The sequence below is a fragment of the Amphiprion ocellaris genome, chromosome 9 (genome assembly GCF_022539595.1).
Source record: "Amphiprion ocellaris isolate individual 3 ecotype Okinawa chromosome 9, ASM2253959v1, whole genome shotgun sequence".
Taxonomy (NCBI): domain Eukaryota; kingdom Metazoa; phylum Chordata; class Actinopteri; family Pomacentridae; genus Amphiprion; species Amphiprion ocellaris.
The window spans coordinates 37,331,794-37,352,797 of record NC_072774.1 but is presented as its reverse complement, the minus strand read 5'-3'; the positions used below and the strand labels follow the sequence as shown (position 1 = coordinate 37,352,797).

Genomic DNA, 21,004 nt, shown 5'->3' with positions numbered 1-21,004 from the left:
TTTTTTCTTTTTTTTTTTCTCAACAGTGAATGCTGGTGAGAAGAGACCAAGCAATATGGCAGATCACAGGTTAGCATGTACAATATTTACTTCACTCATCTTGTATTCCTTTAGCTTTGAGCAGTAACAACTTCATGAGCTTCTTTACAAATAAAATTATTACGATTAGAGAAAAAATTAATCTGGCCCTTCCTGCAAATGTCACAGATGTATCATCGAGTACAGATACTTTAGAATTGGCTGTAAGACCAGATGGATATTTAGAATTTTTCACCCCCATACATCTCTCTGAACTCATTTCAATAGTTTCTACATCCAAACCATCAACATGTCTTTTAGATCCTATCCCAACTAGACTGTTCAAGGAGGCTTTACCTTTAATTAATTCCTCAATGTTAGATCTGATTAATCTCTCTCTAGTAACAGGCTATGTACCACAGGCTTTTAAGGTTGCTGTAATCAAACCTTTACTTAAAAAGCCCACTCTAGATCCAGATGTTTTAGCCAACTATAGACCAATTTCCAACCTCCCATTTCTCTCTAAAATTCTGGAAAGAACAGTTGCAAATCAATTATATGAACATTTACAAAGGAATAGCCTGTTTGAAGAGTTTCAGTCAGGCTTCAGAGTGCATCATAGCACAGAAACAGCTCTGGTGAAAGTTACTAATGACCTTCTCATAGCGTCAGATAATGGACTGGTCTCTATACTTATTTTATTGGACCTTAGTGCAGCATTCGATACAATCGACCACAAACTTTTATTACAGCGACTAGAACATTCTATTGGCATTAAAGGGACAGCACTGGACTGGTTTAAATCCTACTTATCAGACAGGTTCCAGTTTGTGCATGTCAACAATGACTCTTCTGAGCATACTAGGGTTAATCATGGAGTTCCTCAGGGTTCTGTCTTAGGACCAATACTGTTCACATTATACATGCTTCCCTTAGGCAACATTATTAGGAAGCACTGTATTAATTTCCATTGTTATGCTGACGACACTCAATTGTATTTATCTATGAAGCCAAATGAAACTAATCAGCTAGCTAGACTGCAAGATTGTCTTAAGGACATAAAGACCTGGATGACCTATAATTTCTTACTACTAAATTCAGACAAGACTGAAGTCATTGTATTTGGCCCCAAACATCTTAGAGAATTGCTTTCAAAGCATATAGTTACTCTGGATGGCATTACATTGGCCTCCAGTACTACTGTGAGGAACCTCGGTGTTATCTTTGACCAGGACATGTCCTTTAACTCGCACATAAAACAAATCTGTAGGACTTCCTTTTTCCACCTGAGAAATATTGTGAAAATCAGGAACATCCTGTCTCAGAGTGATGCAGAAAAACTAGTCCATGCATTTGTTACTTCTAGGCTTGACTAATGTAATTCCTTATTATCAGGTTGTCCCAATAGCTCTCTGAAACATCTACAGCTGATCCAAAATGCTGCAGCCAGAGTACTGATGGGAGTTAGCAAGAGAGATCATATTTCTCCTATATTGGTTTCTCTTCATTGGCTCCCTGTTAAATCTAGAATAGAATTCAAAATCCTTCTTCTGACATATAAAGCTCTTAACAACCAATCTCCATCATATCTTAAAGACCTGATAGTACCATATTACCCTAGCAGAACTCTTCGCTCTCAGACTGCAGGCTTACTTGTTGTTCCTAGAATCTCTAAAAGTAGAATGGGAGGCAGAGCCCTCAGTTATCAGGCACCTCTCCTGTGGAACCAGCTCCCAGTTTGGGTTCGGGAGGCGGACACCCTCTCTATTTTTAAGACCAGGCTTAAAACCTTCCTTTTCGACAAAGCTTATAGTTAGGGCTGACTGGGTGACCCTGACGGGGTGAGCTGGTGTTTTCATTTGCACAACTGACTTCCCCTCTTGACGTCCCTTTAGTTTGCCCCTAGTTATGCTGCTATAGGCCTAGACTGCTGGGGAACCTCTCTGGATGCACTGAGCCCTTCTCTAACTACCTATGTATTTACTATATATACCATTATTGCATTACATTCACTCTGTTTCTTTCTGTGTCCTTTCTCCGAGTGTCCCTGGTCCCAGAGCTGGATGCTGGATGCTTCAGATGTGTGGCTGTGTTTTATGGTCCTTGTGTCCCACCCTCCCACCTCTCTATCTCTACCCCTCTATCTGTATCCCTCTATCTCTACCTCTACCCCTCTATCTCTACCTCTCTACTTCTTCTGTCCCTCTCAACCCGCCCGGCCAGCAGCAGATGGTTCCCCCACATTAGAGCCGGGTTCTGCTCGAGGTTTTTTTCCCTGTTAAAAGGGTGTTTTCCTTGCCACTGTCGCCTTTTGGCTTGCTCTGGGGGTCAGGCATATGGGTTCTGTAAAGCGTCTCGAGACAATTTGACTGTAATTGGTGCTATATAAATAAAATTGAATTGAATTGAATTGAATCATCTGAAAAGGACATGAACCAGTTGGATGGATGCTGTGCAGGACAAATGTGATCTAAAATGTGCTTAATCACAGACATTTTGTATGTGTCTATGTTTTAAATAAGATTTTTTTTTGGTGGAAGCATGCAGAATGGTACAAATTTAGGATCAAGGACAGAACAGGTTCTGCACAGGTGAAAATGCATCTTAAGAGAGTGTGACATCAGGGAGAAGATTTAGTCTGGAGCTCTACCTGCTTCAGACAACCTGAGTGATCCAAAATATTATAAAAATGAGCAAACTCATCTGGATTTTTGCCAATGTGTGCAACTCAGAAGTTGCAGCTTTACTAATTTCCCTGCCTTTGTTGACATAATCTACTTCAGTGCAACTTTTGCTCCTGTGTGCTGAAAAAAGTCGTGCTGCAAATCAAAAACAATTATTGTGGTCTTATTTTTTATTATTTCAAAAATGCTCGACGGCAAATTCCCCTTTGAATATGCATGAATGCAGTTTTGCTGACATGTCATATGAATAAAGATTAAATTGCATTTAAATTTACATTTTAACAGCCAATTACTTAACTGCTGAAATTGTACTCGGCTCCCCCACCTGCCTAGTGCGCCCATAAAATCAAATTGCATCTACAAAACTAATTTGCTTTTAATATATGCTTACTGCACAAAATGTATCTGCTGCCATCAGTATGAAGTTTTAAAAATCAATAAACAAAATGCTAAACTGTGCCCAAAGTCAGAGCTACATTAAGCTTGTTTTGTTTGCCTTCTGAGATGTGGCGGTTCACCAACCCCCTCCACCCCCCCATGCACACATGTCAATCAACAAATAATGAGGCATGCAAGATCTGGCTCTCCATTTCACTCCAATTCCAGTGTTCCCCTCTCATTTTCTCTCCTCTCGCTGATACTATAGTCTCGGCCAATTAAGCTGATTGAAGCACCGTGGAGTCCAATCAGGGAAGAGGCCCTGTCTGGCATCTGGAGTCAGCAGGTCAACAGTTTACTATTGCTGCACTCATCGGGTTAGAGATGAAGCTCAGTGCAGAAAATTAGCATGGGAAATGTGTGTTTACTCATGTATATCAAACGCACTTCTGAAAAGCTCTCGCCCTGTTAGAAGTGCAACTGCATGGTGATAAAAAGAAAGAAAGAAAAAAGCTATTTTATTCTTTTCAATTGGCCTTTCAATTCAAACACTTCTTTAGAAAGATGTTTCTTTTCCTTTTTTCATTTGCTGTCGACTGGAAACAGCTCAGTTCAATTTGCATTCGAATATTTGAGAGAAAGTGAAGTGCTGAGGGCAGTTAGAGGAGGTTATTCAGACAGTGGCAACTTTGACAACAGTAATAATGCTGCTCTCAAGATGGAACAATTTTCTAGTTAAATTATGTAGATCCTGTTAATTACTGGTGAGATGAAAAGAAGGTTTATGTCACTATTCTTCCAACAAGTCAAACAGACTCAGCATGGTCAGTGGTGAACATGTAGCTTGTTGACACGACAGACATGTGCTGACCGGACAGCACACCCCCCTGGAATAAGCCAGTAAGAGTTGTCTATGAGGGTAAGAAGCTGATAAGTGAAGGTGTGACTGCATTAGTTACCCAGTGAGGCAAGCAGGAAAACAAAGACGCAACAAAGTGACAGCGGCAAACAAAAAGAAGAAAACAATCACCTGCAGAAAATACTAAATATAGAAAAAACTAACTTCCCTTGAAGAGAATCTTTACATTAATATCACTCACCACCACTTCTAACACATGAATGTAATTTATTCAGTGTTATATTCATTACATTAGTCCTACTCACATTTTTTTCAATTAGCTGACATGTGACACAAGTTGTTTATTAATAAAAACTAAAATCTGTGTCATATAAATGGAGCTCTCAACATTATTAGCAATGCCCCATCAGCCATTGTTGGACACTAGGACGTTGGGATTAGAACAGTTAATAGGTGGGTGGTACATGCCAAAGCAACATCTACATAAATTTAAGGACCCAAGGATTTGCAGCAGAAAACTGGATTGTAACGAGTGGGACTACAACGTGAACTGAATTCCCTTCATTTGTCAGTAATTAACATTTTTGTTTACAAATCTACAATAAGTAAAACATTAAACAAGAATGGAGTTCATGGGAGGACACCACTGCTGTCCAAAAAAACATTGTTGCCCATTTGAAGCTCGCAAAAGAGCACCTGGATGTTCCACAGCACTGCTGGCTAAATATTCTGTGGACAGATGAAACCTAAATTGAGTTGTTTGGAAGGAACACACAACGCTGTGTGTAGAGGGAAAAAAGACACAGCACACCGACATCAAAACCTCATCCCAACTGTGAAACATGGTGGAGGCGGCATCATGGTTTGGGGCTGCTTTGCTGCCTCAGGGCCTGGACATCGATGGAAAAATAAATTCCCAAGTTTATCAAGACATTTTGCAGGAAAACTTAGGACCATCTGTCCACCAACTGAAGCTCAACAGAGGATAAGTGATGCAACAATACAATGACCAAAAGCACAAAAGTAAATCAATAACAGACTGGCTTGAACAGAAGAAAATACAGCTTCTGGAGTGGCCCAGTCAAAATCGTGACCTCAACCCGTCTGAGATGCTGTGGCACGACCTCAAGAGAGCGATTCACATCAGACATCCCAAGAATATTGCTGAACTGAAACAATTTTGTAAAGAGGAATGGTCCAAAAGTCCCCCTGACAGTTGCACAGGTCTGATCTGCAACTACAGGAAACGTTTGGTTGAGGTTATTGCTGCCAAAAGAGGGTCAATCAGTTATTAATTCCAAAGGTTAAAATACTTTTTCCACCCTGCACTGTGAATATTGACATGTTGTGTTCAATAAAAACATGAAAATATATCATTTTCTGTGTGGTATTAGTTTAAGGAGACTGTTTGTCTATTGCTGCGACTTAGATGAAGATCAGAACACAATTTCTGACCAATTCATGCAGAAATCCAAGTAATCCCGAAGGGTTCACATACTTTTTTCTTGCAATTGTATAAGCAGACTTCCCAGGATGCATTGGTAGTTTGTTATAGTTTGAGAAAATCAACATGGTGGAATGTTGCTGTGTGTCTTTAATATTTGTTAAAAAAGTGATGGTTGTTTCTTTCAGAACAGTTCTAACCATGACAAAGGATAGGAGTGAATTTAGTTCCCACACTTGTAAACTTATCATTTCTCTTAAGGTAAAAAGGAGCAACGTCACAGATGGTCTTTTTTCTGACTGAAGCTGTAAGTTCTCACAGTTGAATTAAGAATAAACTGTTTAAGAAAACGTAAAAGGAAAGTAAGTCTTTCTGCATCGTTTTACTCTTTCTTTGTTACTCTTTCACAACTCATACAATCCTGAATTAATTAATCAACTAAAGTACAGCTAACTCACAGTTTTAAGGTTGCAAGCAAAATGTTTTCAAGCTGAATGAGCATAGAATGATTTAAAATGCATGTGGATCTCACTCTAATGAAATAATTGCAAGGACCTTTCCTTTTCTCACACTCTGAGAATAAACAGAACATTTTGAAAAGTTTGTTGGTCAAACATTCATTTTGATGATGCCAGAATGTGGTGTCTGTGTGATGTGGTTTCTTCTTTTTCATAATGGGCTGAATAATTGATAACAATTGTTAGGTGCAGCACTGCAAGAGATTTATGAATCATTTTTACAAAGTTCAATCAAAAGAAAGTAAATAGTGATAAATGAACATAAAATGAAAGTAATTCATGTTTCATGAAATCAATTTAGTCTGAAATACACTTCTGGGATGTTATATTAAATATGGCATTACAGGAATTTAACTTCCAAATAGAAGCTGCAGAGATGATTTCATTAACATGTGAATCATTACTCTTAGAGCCATGTTTGTCCAGATGAAATTTTGTTCCAGTCAAAGGCTGATTAAGTCATCAATTTGACTGGCCTGTGGAACTACAATAGATGGAAACCCAGGGACAATAGAGTTAATTCTCTGGAGACTATTGGTGTCAACATTTCATTGCAGTCCCACTGAGCCAATAGTCCAATCCAACCAAACTGCTGGGCAAATTCATTAAGATATATGAAAATGTAAATGACTCAATGTAGCGATAAATAATGGTTCCTGGTGGAACAGCTTGGAACAGCCTGGAGCTGGTTTTGATGATTTGCAAATCTAAAGATGGAGATTTTAATTGAAACTGGACAAAATGTTATAGTGTGTTCCACACGCTATATGTGTTGCTTACCTGGTATTTAATGTGAACAAGTTCCTCAGAGTCACCTGTATGATTCTGCTAACCAATGTATAAAAGTGGCATACAATGTGATATTTCAACTGTTTCTATCTGTAAAATCCATGAAGTGTCCCATTAATGTCTAACATCACCCTGTCATTTGCTGCAAAGCAACAGAATTTTAGTCTCAGTGACTCGGCGTTTAATGCTGCAATACACTCAGAGACATGGCTTCCCTCCCAAAGTAGTTACACAGTCTTGCACTTTTTTTTACATTATTTTTTAAATTTTTGTACTTCTTAATTTCTTGTACGTCGTACCTCATTGTTTGTACTCTGACTGGAGAAATTAATGATTATGTCATCATTAGAAATGCTCCACTAGCATTTTATCCAAGATTATCTAAGGAATCCTACCACAGTATACTGATCAGGCACATCCTAAATGAGAATATAGAGACACCACTGAGTCAAAAGAAAGTATGACCACTCACAGATGAAGTCAATGAGTAGATTGGACAATAAACAAAGATTTGTGGGGGGTTCGCAGTCAGTCGAGTACCTACTGACACTGGTCTGATGAGGAGTTTGATCTTTAATCACTCTAAGCTTACAGGAGTTGAAAGAACTGCTGCTAATATCTTGGTGCCAAACACTACAGGACACCTTCACAGGTCTTGTAGAGTCCAGGCTTTGACAGGTCAGAGCTGTTCTGGTGAAGAACCAAGACCACATAAGGCAAGGGTGGTCATAATGCTTTGGCTCATTAGTCTAGCTCTTCCATTGAAGAGAAAACGCTCAGCAAGATCTCCCTCTAGTTTATGTGTGTCCCAGTGACACTGTTTTTAATCATGATGCATTATTAGTTCCCGACTGCAGGAGAAATAAGCCGTGTGATCGTAGTTAAATCAGCCATTAACATAATCTATCACCTAAGGAGTGACCCTGCTGCATGAAAAACAATCCATCATCAGCATACCAATAAACACTGCCATTTTTCTAATAATGAAATGGTTATTGCCATCATACCCAAGGCAAAGAGAACTCTCTATCATGATAAGCATTATGAAAACATGCGTGGATTGGATAGCCTCTGTTATCTATCAGTAGAATGTGGTGGAGTATGGCTCCTTTGTCTGATATTCAATGTGCAGCAAAGCATGAGCCAATGTATCAAAGTGACAGCAGTACACTGGGGTTCATAGTTAGTTTCACAGAGTCACTAGGACAAAAACAAAGCAAAGCAGCTCAGAACACAGGAGGAAAAGAAAGATACTGAGCTTTAATATGATGTTAATACAGAGCAGGCTGAGCTAACAAGCGTCAAAATATTCAGACATGAAGACTGACTGATTTGGGACACAACATAACAAGTCTAACCCCCACGAGTGGCAGAACAAAATAGCCGACACAAACAAGAGCATACACTTTATAAAAATGTTTCCAATGTGCTCTGTAACCTTAATGACACTCTGCATGTCAGACTTTCACATTTCTTAGTTCAAAATGGATGATGATGAAAAAGTCAGGTCAGTCACCATCTTAAGAAAGAATCATTTTTAAGGGGTATTTTCTTTGTTACTTTTTGGAACTTGTTGAATTGGATTCATCGTATGTTCAAGGGAAAAATTATACTTAATAGCTAATAATCATTCGCAATTATTCACTGGAAAGCATAGATATCTTTGCTCAATTTGACTTAACTGTTGAGACATTTTCATTGTGAGCAGAGCATTGAGGTGAGATACATTCAAAAAGACCAATTAATAAACAAACCTAGAAGTCCTTGAACCTACACAACAAATGCATTGTAAGTATCTTTTTATACTGTCAAAAATGACAGTCACAGAAATTCTTTTTTTGATTGTTTGGTGATGTGTGGTAAAAAAAAATACTTGGCTACAGTGAGGGAAAGACTAACTGAAGTTTAAAATGAAGTTATACAAGACCGAGAATCTATGGTTATGCTTGAAATTCTGCGAGAATAGTGGAACTAAATGCTAAATTCAGCATACACACAATGACAAAGCTGATGTGCTGGTTTTTAGGAGATATAGTTATCGTGGCATACTAGCAAGCATAACATTTGCTAATAATTAGTACTACACAGAAATTCCAACTGAGACTAAAGAAAATGTCGAAAGTTTTGCAGCTACGTATTCTCATAAACCCAAGTAATAGCCAGACTGCAAATCTGAACAGAAGGTGACGAACTAACTTGGTTAAGGTGTGGGGAGGATTCCAGTCATAGACCTTTTTTCATTGCAGACATGTTGATTTGTCCCAGCGGGTGTATTAATGGTGGCTGCATTCCTGCTTTTATGCTGTTTCACAGTGAATACTTACTGGGGCATTTAATGAAACTAAGCCATCATTAATGCACCTGTGCTTTCCCTAGTATGTATACAAAATGATCTGATTTGACAAAGGTGTATTGTTGAAAAGAAAGCAATACTGGCTATTGATGGATGTCAAATTCAGATGCTTTGTATGTCCTCCCATCAACCAGTCTAGCATCGCATGCTGCTAACAGCACTGTGTGACTTTTCTTTTTTTTTGTCAGAAAAACCAGGACTCCGTTCTTTGTTTTTGACCAATCTACTGACAGATTCTGACACATCGGCAACCCACTGGTCTGTAGAATGTAAATGCTCTAAATTTCAGTTGAAACCAAAGCCACTGCCAGTGCAGACAATTACAACACACACCTTTGAATTCACTGACAAATCCCCAAAGCATTGTAGCACTGAAATGAGTAAAAGTGGTAAAATCACTGAAGGAGAGAAAAAAAAATGAAGGCGTGTTAAATGGAGTGAAAAGATGCTACCATCTGCCAGTAGGCATGGAAAAAGCCCTTATCTTTTCTACTAAGCATCAGTAAAGTGTTGTTCTTAATGGGCTGACTCGAGCGACAGAATCAACGTGTGCTGTGGCTCTGACCACAGAGGACTATAACGTTCCACGTATGCATAGAGTTGTCTTTGGCTTGTGTTTCACTGAGGAGCTGTGTTGTACTGCAGGGCCCCTGTGGGTACATATAGGTCTTCTGATACATCACTGAAAACGGCAAAATTTGGGGAAAAGCATCTTCGTTGGCACTTGTAGATTTTAGTAGATATGCTTTCTGATTTTTTTTTAATGCTTGTGGGCATCTCAGCACTTGCTAAAGTCATAAAATTTATACTAACTAAAACGGCTAACTGCGATAGGATTGGAGATTTGTCTATCAAGCAACAACATATTTTTCTTTAAGTTTTAAACCTCTATAGAAACCACCACTGGCATGGAGGAAAATTTTAATTAAAACAATCAAATTAAGTCAGCAGTTAAACCAAATATATCTTTCACAGTGATTGTTCTTCACACTATAGAAGAAGCTTTGTTGTGGAAAAAAAATTCAGTGTTTTTACTGTTCTTTTAAGTGCTTCGTTCCACATGCGAGACAGAACAATAACAGAAGTGAAGCTGCTTACTGACAGCTCGTAAAGTCAGGAATTTCCGAGTTAACCGCCAACAGACTGGTAATAGCAGTGCTACCCTCAGACAACTTTTTTTGTAGGCAGATGTACAGGTTGCCATGCTTCAGATGAACAAGTGGCAGAGATTTTTATTGTCCAATAAATTAAGTGCACAGCTATGTTTTCACAGTAACAGCAAGAAAATTCCATTTGGTCATTGTACAGTATATGAAATAAGTGAGTGCAATATCACTTGAATGGTAAATGATTAAATGTATCATCTTAGGGTGCCCAGATAGCTCATCTGGCTGAGCGGGTGACCCATAAATAGGGGCTATAGTCCCTGACGCAGCGGTCATAGGTTTGAATCCAGCCCACTTCATTCCCCCACTCTTCTACCCATGTTTTCTGTCTCTCTCTCCACTGTCCTATATAATAAAGGCAAATAGGCCAAAAATATAACTTAAAAAAAAGCATTACCTTAGTTGTTGAACAAGTGCTCTTCTGTAAAATTAAAAACTGACAGTTTACATTCATTATATTAAAAATGCATGCCCCATAGTAGGACCGCAATGCAACAAAAGTCAGTCCACTAGTCATTATTAAGATTCAACTATTTTATTTTTTCAATATGTCATATGTTGACCTGTATTTTTGATAGCAGACTTAATCCTCCTTGGCTCAGAAGATACCAACTTTCTAAAGAGATGTTCAGCTGATCTTTCTTGGAGAGTTGTCAACCTTTCTTTTTAAATTACCTCAAAGGTGGATTTAAGTCAGGAGACAGACTAGGCCTGGTCACAGTTTCATGTTTTTCTTTTAGAGAGACTCTTGTGTGAGTTTGGAAGTGTGCTTTAGATCATTATCATGCATCTGCCAAGCTTCTGGGGACTGCAAGTCATCTTGTAAGCATCTTCTAACCATATTTTTTGAATAAGTTGCTGCTTTTCATTGAGCTGGTACCTGCAGTAATGCTTATCCTAGGTGAGAAGGATGGACATAGAGAGAGTGGCTCTGTTCAGTCAGAGTTTTAAAATGATCACATTAACTGGTTTTACTGAGGCGAGTCCGTCTGTTCTATCACCAGAGAGCAGTGGGAAATGGACACTGTGTGTGTGAACAAGAACACTTTGCCAGTCATAGACAAGAATAACAACCATAAACATGGTAACTGTACATAAAGATGGGAACAGTCGTGGCCTTAAAATGCTGAGAAAATGAAAAGTGCAAAATCTCAACTCAAATATCTTTAGTTTTTATTGGCTTAACCTAACAAAAGTCAAACAATTACTATTTGAACCAAAGACATTTTCATCTAAACCAAATTATAGGTGCTAAACCGAACACTGGTTGTAAATTATGGTTTTAAAAAAGCTATGTTTTAGGAAATTATGAGGATAGGTTGTTGGGAAATGAGGTGGAAAATATAGGAGCTGTACAATAAAATCCGATGTTGAGCTTTTTCCATGCCTGTGTGCCAGATGACTGCTGTGATCACCTGTCCTTGATATTGACATGGCACTGATGATTAAAGTGCTATCAGGCACTTCCCTTGTAATGTAATTACAAGAGCAAAGTGAGCCGATATTGGGCTTGTAGACATGGTTCGTGGGTGTCAGTTTTCCATTGATCTATGGAGATGTCATTGAGTCATGACCCTTCAGCTGACTATGCATAATCTAATAAGAAGAGCACTTCAGCAGCAGCCACGATGAGGTCATACTCACTTGTGTTCAATTACAGCTACACTGTTAACAAACTGTAGTTGAGTATATGGAGTGAGCGGAGTTAATGGGGAATGGAATAAGACAGTTTCTAGTACATTTTCCTCTGGATCATCTAGTTCAAGCACAGACTTGAGTACATCTGCAAGTAGAAACTGCACACACACACACACACACACACACACACACACACACACACACACACACACACACACACACACACCCGCACGCACGCACGCACGCACACACACACACACACACACACACCTCTGTGGTTCTTGACCACTAATTACATTACCACTGAACGTCTGAGTGCATGTCTCTAAATGTTAATTTGATCCAGCACCAGTGGAGGCACTAATAGCTTTTATGTTGCTGATTAGTAAATAGGAGGATATCTGAGTGACTGCACTTCCTCACAGTCAATCATAAAGCTTCCTAATACCAGTCATTAACCCTTTCTGTGGTGCTTCTGTTCAGTTGGTCAGTGGTGGCTACTGCTGACTTAAACACCAGTAAGACATCCATAAACTCAGTCAGGTCCTCAGAACAGGTGATAGGTACATGGACGATAAAATTAAAGGCAATTTGAAATATTCTTCTAAAGTCACTTTGGGCATTTGAGAAACAAATTGAATGCAGAAACATGACAAGTATTCACAAGAGTGGAATATTTGATAAACCATATTTTGCTAAAAAGAGTTTTGTCAGTATGGAAAGGTGGAAGAGTCCAATAGTTTCCTAGAGAGGAACTAAAATATACAAAACTATTTAACCCCATTATCCAGAAATAAAGTCTCGTGATGTCGGTAACATATCATCTAAAGCCTTGGGAAACAGTCAAGTAAAAGCTAGTGATGCATATTTGACTGATTTTTGAGAACATAACATTATAGTTTAATGTTAAAACCAAACACTAAAATTTTCTCAAAGAAGTTCCATTACTGAACCACCAAAGTCAATTCAAAATAATCTTCTGTATGGTCTTGAATTAACATTTCCAGCAGTTCCTCACAAGTGTCTGATGGCTCTCTTTTGAAGCTCTAGCCCACATGTGCAAACATTTCTAGCTCACTGATTGTTCTCAGTGTCCATCCTGGTTCTTTAAATCCCACCAGAGATGTGTAATGGCATTCACAGCTGAGGGTTGTCCTTCAGAGAAGTTCATAGAACAGTTCCTAAACCAATCTGTGGTTGACTTGGACATATGCTTGGGACCATTGTCATCCTGAAGAGTCCAGTGATTACCAACCTTCAGTTAATGCAATGAGAAAGCCACCTTTATCTTCAAGAATACCAGGTGTTTCAAAGATTACATAATGCCAACCCCACAATCAAGTTCACAGTGCCTGTAGCAGGAAAGTAGCCCTACAACATCCCAAAACCTGTTGACTTAGCTGGAGTTCATCCTCTTCTAACACCAGACCTACCACTGATACAAGGGAGCTCAACATGTCTCATATACGCACTTTCTTTGACTCTTACCAAGACTTGGTGATATATTTTCATATGTATGTGTGTGTGTGTGTGTGTGCACTCAAATTAAGAAGGAGGATTCTGAACTGAGGGAATAAAGTTTTTAGTGGTAAGAAATAAAGTTTTTCTTTTGGCTTCATATGGAGCGGCTCTTCAAAGCAACTTCCCTGTGGAAATGAACAACTGCTTATCACCTGAATACAATTATGCTCAAATGTCTCACAAAGGGGTGTCTCTACATTTAATATCAAATTAGTAGCTCTTTCTGGGAAACTTCCAGGGAAAATATTATAAAATGACTGAGCCATGAAATCATGTCTCACCAAAATGACAGAGTCAGAGAGTGACACAGGGAACAACAACAGATGCTACGTCTGTTGATAGTCATTAAATACACAACATATCAAGGAAAACAAGAGGTTTCCAATTTTGGTCTTGGGATGCTCCTTTACTGTATAACTGCAGTATATTGAGCCATCACTGAGATTTGGATTAACCGTAAGGAGAAAAAAAACTAAGTGTTTTTGTTGCTGATATCTAGTAAAGAAAATGCTAAAATCAAAGCATCATGACAACTGAGTTGCGATTTGTGTAATTAAACCTGGTAATAAAATAAATGTCTCAAAGAGTTTGTGAGTTGTGAGTCAGTCAGAGTCAGAGACATTAGTACTAATGCATGAGACCTTCTTCCATTAAACACACACAAGCACCCATCAGAGTCTCTGGGTGGCCATCATATTATGCTGGGTTTATTTTATCATCAGACCTGCTCCTGCTTCTCCTACCAGCTTGTTTAACTAACACTGCTGTAACATTTGGCCTACACAGTAACGTTTAGAGATTGCTTTGGGATACTGGGGGAAAATGTGAGTCAAAACTGAGCCTGAATCTGACTTTTTGACATGGGTTTTACTATATAGACAAATACTATTCCATAGAAATGGGTAGTTTCTATTGCAAACTGCAGATTTTTAAATTAGCAGAAAGTACAAAATAGAGCTGAACAGCAAAACCTAGCATGTGTACTTTGTGTATTACTAACTATTTAGCATACATTTCTCATCATAGACACTATTTTCCACTAATGACTTTCAAGAGTAAGACAAATGTGGTGTTTTGGTGGGCCTTAAAAGCTCTTCTCAAAATAAATTCACGGTAATAAATGGCATGTTACCTAGTGCAAGTGTGGCTCAGTGTCAACGGTACAATAGTGGAGGTCTGTAGCGCGCATAAATAACATATGGATGTAAACAAACTGACTAGTGGCGTTGGCGTTTATGGTATTTCTTGACAGTAAGGGACTAGAACATTGTCAGCCAAGCCTATACTTACTGTAGTCTTGAATTAGCTGAATTAAATAACAGCTTCAGCTGGTTAGGCTCATTTAAGCCAGGCTTTTCACACTGATCCTTACTTTTCTAGGCTTTAATTGTAACATATGCTGAGTCTGAAAATAGATGGCCTAAACAAGACTTGCAGGGAGCAACTTTAGTTGAGATGAGGGTACAGTAATTTACAATATACAGTATTGTAAGCTACATGTCAGGTCAATTCTGCTGGCAGCGAGGCGGAAAATTAAAGTCAAACTCTGAGAAATGACTGAGATAATTAAAGCACCAGTATTTTAGGGTGCATTCACCCAACACTACAACACACCAAAAGGAAGAAAATATCAATAGAATTGTGATGACTTATTATAACCATTGTATTTATGCTAAGGAGCTCAGTGCAGCGTCTATCACAGGACTTCACAGGAACAAAGCCACACTAGGCCTATCAACAAATTAGAAATCACAGCTCAAGACTCGCACCAATAAGTCACAAAGTCAGCAGGAGCCAAGGAACACCTCGCTGTGCCCTCTCAGAATAATCCAAAATTACTCATGTGTGTGGTTGCCATCAGCAGGAGAAACACATATGTAAAACACGTTTGTAAATCCTTAGTGTAAAGGTACAAGCTGTTACCTAACAGACAAAGCCTGAACTGTCACCTCACCGCATGATGAAACATCCTAACACCCCCACCAACACCAAAAAAATTAACAAAAAGATGAAACATGCAAGTATTAATGTATCTGATGGTTGATGGATGTCACTGTTCAATTTAAATGTGATACACACATTTCTCCTAAACCAAATGGGTGCCCTTAGAGACTTGAATGAGCCTCACTTCTTGTCTCATTCACCACAGTGTTACATATTAACTGTAAAAAATACATTGAAATAATGACCACATTTACTAAATAAAAGTCGCTGTAAGTAGGTCAATGTGTTTTAGTTGAATTCAACATAATTTATTATTCAATAATATTTTAAGCATGTTTAGTGGGACAATGAAGTCCATATCTACTGAGTGTAATTTAAATAATGTAATTATAGTATATTCTATGACGATAACCAAAGAGAAAGGAAATTTGTGGATTTTTCCCTTTGAAAAATCACTGGTTTTAATCATCTTGCATTTGTCTGATGCATTTTGTGCCACACAAAAAGCAAATGCATGTTTTTTTCAAAGATATTGTCATTAAACAAGAAGCCTTCCTGTAGCTGAACATTATTGCCGGTAGGCTGAGAGTACAGTTACAGTTAGCTAGATTCTGTTTGGCTTTATGCTCAGCAGCTAACTTTATTACCATCAGCAATCATTGAAATACTTTTAACATGTCTCATAAAATAATGTGTAATCTTAAAAATAAAAAATCCTATTACGTCTGCATTGCCTAGAGACACCATGGCCCTATTAACACATTTGAACTTGTTTTATGGCTCTTATCCAGGTTGTTTTCTAATGACTAGATCCTTGCTTATGTTGTATCTACTCTAAGGCACACATCACTTTGGATAAATGAAATTGTAGAATCTTAGATTGTATTGGGTCTGATTTAACCGAGTTAGTCGGTATGTAGCATCAATTTGCAACAGAAGCTGGTTTGAATACTCTGGTTTGGATAAACGTTAAATACTAGTATTCTGGTGAGTGATGACTGTGTGCTGTTTGTAAAGGCACTTGTGGAATTCTCACAAGCTAAAATGACAGTAGCTGTTGACCTGACTTGTTGTACTATACGTGCTGGGAAACCACCATCCTGTAAGCTGTTTACTACAGGGTCAGCCTTTCTATGCCGTCTCCCATCTGAATGACCACGGAGGCTTAACTGTTTCATTACCCAAAGGTTAATTCTCTTTCTTCAGTGTCTATAGTAGCTGTGCCCCCTCATAACTGCTCCTGGTCTGTATCTTCATTATTTTACACACTGAACGCCATTGTTCAAACAAACAGGTGTACAAGTGTTCAGAATAAAGGCTTGGTGTTGATTTGCCATGAGCAGTTTAGCATAATAGCAGCATTTTTCCTCAAAAAAAGCAGAGTTTTCCATTTACTAACTTAATGAGCTGGCAAACCCACAGATGCACCTTTCCAGCAACCAGGATGCCATAACCCCCTCTCTGATAATCACTACGTTAGACACATTGTTTCAAGGTTAAATGGCAACTGTGGCTAGCTTGTAAGACAATGTGCTCATTATACAAAATTTCTAAACATCCAGTATAAATATGCATACTGTACCTTCACATTGTCTGGATGGAGTCCCCCAGGGTGTTTATCCATGTACTGGCACAGGTCTGTGTGCTGAAAAATGAATGCCAAAACAGCACAATGTTAATAGAAAGGTTTTAAAGATACAACATATCCCAACGTTATGGTGACTGGCTGTCATTTGTGTTAAATGTGAGTCAGAACAGGCTGTAATTAGTTAAAATGAGGCATTTCCAAATGAAAAAATCAGTTGCTGTCAGTTATAAGTGAGGAAACGTTTGATAATGTAACCAATGTCCTCCCCTATGTCAGGAGGAAAAACTTGGCTCATTGTATATAGTAGAGTGTACCATCTGAGCTGATGTCCTCGCTATCAGAAAACCTATCTCATATGAAATGCATTCAGTGTAGCACTGCTCTGTCCTTCACCCCTGCGTTTTGTGAGCAGATTTGTGGATGGAGGATGCAGTGGCTCAGAAATCGTCCTGATATCTCCCACAGTGGCCCACACCAGCAGCGCCCTTCTGCTGAATAATTCACACAAATGCCTCAACATGGACACGCCTGTCCATCTTACTCAAAATCCCGTTCTCTGTCTCTGTTTCCATCTCTTCGCTTTTTATTTCCTCCACTATCTCTACAATATGTGTCAGTGTTTTCCCCCATCAGCTGTCTGTCCCTTCTCTCTGTCTATTTCATCCTCCCCCTGTCACTCATCATTAGCTTTGAGAGTAGAACAATGAACTGATTTTTCTGGTTCTGTATGTAAAACAGCACAGAGTAATTATAGCACTGAAGACCAGATGATATATCAACATTTAAAAAAAGCAGTCCAGCACATTTGCACAGCTTGGAATTTAGCATTTCAATCAAGCACAAAGCCAGTGGACAGCAAGTGGAATTAAAAAATGAATTAGTGAATAATCTCTCATAGTCAAAGATAGTGTTGCACAACAATTGAAAGATTTACCGTGTTTAGTGAAAGATACGTATATTAAGAGATGATTCTATTCAGAAGGGTTAACTGATCTCCCTGTTTAAGCTTTGAAGTCAAAGAGATCTATTTTCTCATTCTTTCGCGACATGCTGTGATCCATTCTCATCACAGTAGTTGAAAATTTGACATGTGTCATATGTACCAATAGGGGGCATTGTGCTGTCTTCAGTCTCATTAAATGCAGCAGAGAAGGAAAGCTGAGTAAGCTGGTTGAGAATCAGGCCTCGCTCAGCACTTCAAGATCAAAGATTGACCTGAATATAAATGTGACCATCAGAAACTGCTGTCAGTTGCTACATGGAAAGGGATAAAAGAGGATCTGGACTGTACTGAACCTTGTACTTACTCTGTTAACTACTTTTGTCCAGGACTCTGAGGTGAAAACTTAAAAGGGTTGTTTCATTTGCAAAATTCTGTGCTACTTTTTGCCTCACAAGAAACTGTGGACTAGTTTCCAAAGTTATAACAGACTACAGATAAAAGTGGATGCAGAGACTGATAATGTGTTTGTGGGTCGGAAGTGACATTCATTTTTAGGGCTTCTGCTCATCACTGTTTTCGTAGTTATAGCTGGTGAGAAACAGGTAATAAATATTCCAGGGGCTTATTTGTTAAGTCCAAGGAGCACTTTGAGACTAGTTATCTTCACTGATCAACAACTAACAGTGAGGGTAATATGGTGGAAACTGTGTGGTTGGTGTCAATACACAGAGGACTTGAGAGCTATGAGGAACCTGCAGGGCTGAAAGATGAAGCCAATACAGAAGTTCCAAAAACTGCAGTTCTCTGAATGGCCACTTGAGGCTGGCTTCAAAAGCTAGTTAATCCCCATAGACCCCCATGTTAAAACACCTAATGTTACAGCAGAAATAAGCATGTTAACAGCCTGGTATAAAATGCACTGTTGATTTGTATAGTTACTTTCCATCTTTGCAACAACTACATGTGGGGTGAATTCAATTACAATTTGCCATTAAAATTGCATTAAGTTGCGTACAGGGCGCTGAGTGACAGGTGGGTGCCTACATAGCACCGAGACGTTTTCATGCACCACCTTAGCTCCACTCATGCTCATTTTTGGAATAGCTGGGAGCAAAGCAGAGTCAGGCACTACCAAGATGGTGACAGTCACCACACTAGGCTTCAAAACTGCCCTTCAGGAAACGTATGGGTGCTGTTACAGAGGGTTTGTTAATCTGTGTATACAGTCAATGCTTGAGAGTTTACATCTAGAACATATACTAAAAATTTTGGGCAAACAGAATTGAAAGCTTGCTATGAATGTAGTCAAGTACTTGAGAAGTCATGGATACATTGATACTGAGCATATTAGTAAGAATTTTGATGACAACATTTGCTTTGGTCCTGATCACTGCTGTCTAACGTTCTGTCAGTGCTTCATGTTCCGAACAAAGCAGCTTTGACTTGCCAAGGCATGGATCTCTGCAAGATCTCTGAGGGCGGCCTGTGGTATCTGGCACAAGTCCGTGAGTTGTAAGGTAGAACTACTGCAGATCAGACTTTTTTCAACACATCTATGCAGACCATGTCTGTGGGTCATGGTTTGTTCCTCCTTGGGCCACTGACGGTAGATATACCACTTCTGACCCCTCACTGGTGTATCTCTGCCTTTTCTATACTGCACTTTGGTGTTACCAATTGCTTAGTGTTTAACTGTGTTTATCTAAAATTGGTCTAAAATACTGATTCACCAACTGCAAATGAGTGTTTGTCAGTTCCAGCACTGACCTTGCATGTTGGGAAAGGACATACTATTACAATATTATGGTTAGCAGTATTCTTAAGTCACAATTTTCCTACAGGCCATAAATACGTCAATAGAACATTAATTGGTGTCATTTTGGTCCACAGCATTTGAAAGGACAGTTGTGGAAACATACTAAAACAGCCACCTTCCAATAAAATGGTCGCCTGGCTTCCTGTTGCAGACTCAGACAGACCAGCCTCTCGTGGATCTGGCTGCCATCCTATGGCACAGAGCAAAGAGTGGAAAAAGCTCTTGCTGCTTTAACATTCTTCAAGTGCCCTATAACCGGGAGTATGCCAATCAAAATATCCACAGCTCAAGTTTCTGTGGGCAGAGTATAAAAAGGGGAAACTCAATCAGTGAGCCTGCGCTGAGGTCAAATCAATCAAACTCAAGAAACACACATGAACGCTGACCTCTGTTCCTCTTTAAAAACCATGGATTCATTTCCTTTTGAATGCTAAAAACAGATTCCCAATCTAATTTCAGACTTCTACGGTCAACCCACTGAAGTTCCAAATGGGTGATCTCAGTGTGCAGACTCACCACATATTCAAAGACCAGAGTCAGGGTTTCCTTGGTGTGGATGATGTCATGGAGAAGCACAATGTTGGCATGCTTCAGGCCTTTCAGAAGAGATGCTGCAGGAATAGAGCAGAACAGACAGTGTTAATACGAAGGACGCATTGAGATACCACAGGACCAGCTATGATCTATGCCTTCATTAGCTGGATCATTAGAATGCTTCACTACATACAGAGGATTAAGAAAAGATTAAAACACAAAGAGAAAATACAGGCTGGATTTACTGCTGGAAGTTCTCACACTCATTTGTCAACATGTTTATGATGTAAAAGGCATTCTTAATTAGCAGTGAGATGATGTGCTGGGGAGATGATCCAATAGCTCATTACTTTACTAGCAAAGTCTTACTGCGGAAGTTGCAAAGAAATACACAGGTCTTAATTCGAGTAACATGTTTAGTGCAGGACTGTGAGGATTGTGCAAATAATACAGGAATACATGATACATGAGGCAGATTGTTTACAGTTTCCAGGGCAAAATTCTGCACTCTGACAAACTGGTGCAGATTCACATAAATTTGTTTAAAAAACAGCAGAAAAAAGGATGAAGAAACTGATTTTTGATCATTTTACTATATGGAAATAAATGAAGATGTAGTTGGTTGTGTAATGACAGGAATTTTCAGTTTCAGATTAATTTACTCAAAAAAAAAAAAAAAATCTGAGCGTATACTTACTTTCCAGACAACAGATGACAGCTCAAAGTTCATAAGCTCCTCTAGGTCACCTTTAATAATTATTGTATGCTTACAATAGGTTCATTGTGACTCTGGGTTTTTGCGTTTCAGGTC

At 38.9% G+C, this 21,004-nt stretch overlaps 1 protein-coding gene across 3 annotated transcripts in view; it reads right to left on the bottom strand.

The window, feature by feature from the left end:
- cdk14 (cyclin-dependent kinase 14) overlaps nt 1-21,004 on the bottom strand; it is a 241,646-nt gene that overhangs the window by 126,054 nt on the left and 94,588 nt on the right. For all 3 annotated transcript variants that reach the window (XM_055013998.1, XM_055013999.1, XM_055014000.1), the window contains 2 exons: nt 20,176-20,270; nt 16,895-16,957 (listed from right to left, as the gene is read on the bottom strand). In XM_055013998.1, the coding sequence (XP_054869973.1) occupies nt 16,895-16,957; nt 20,176-20,270 (158 nt within the window). The remainder of the gene's footprint in view (nt 1-16,894; nt 16,958-20,175; nt 20,271-21,004) is intronic.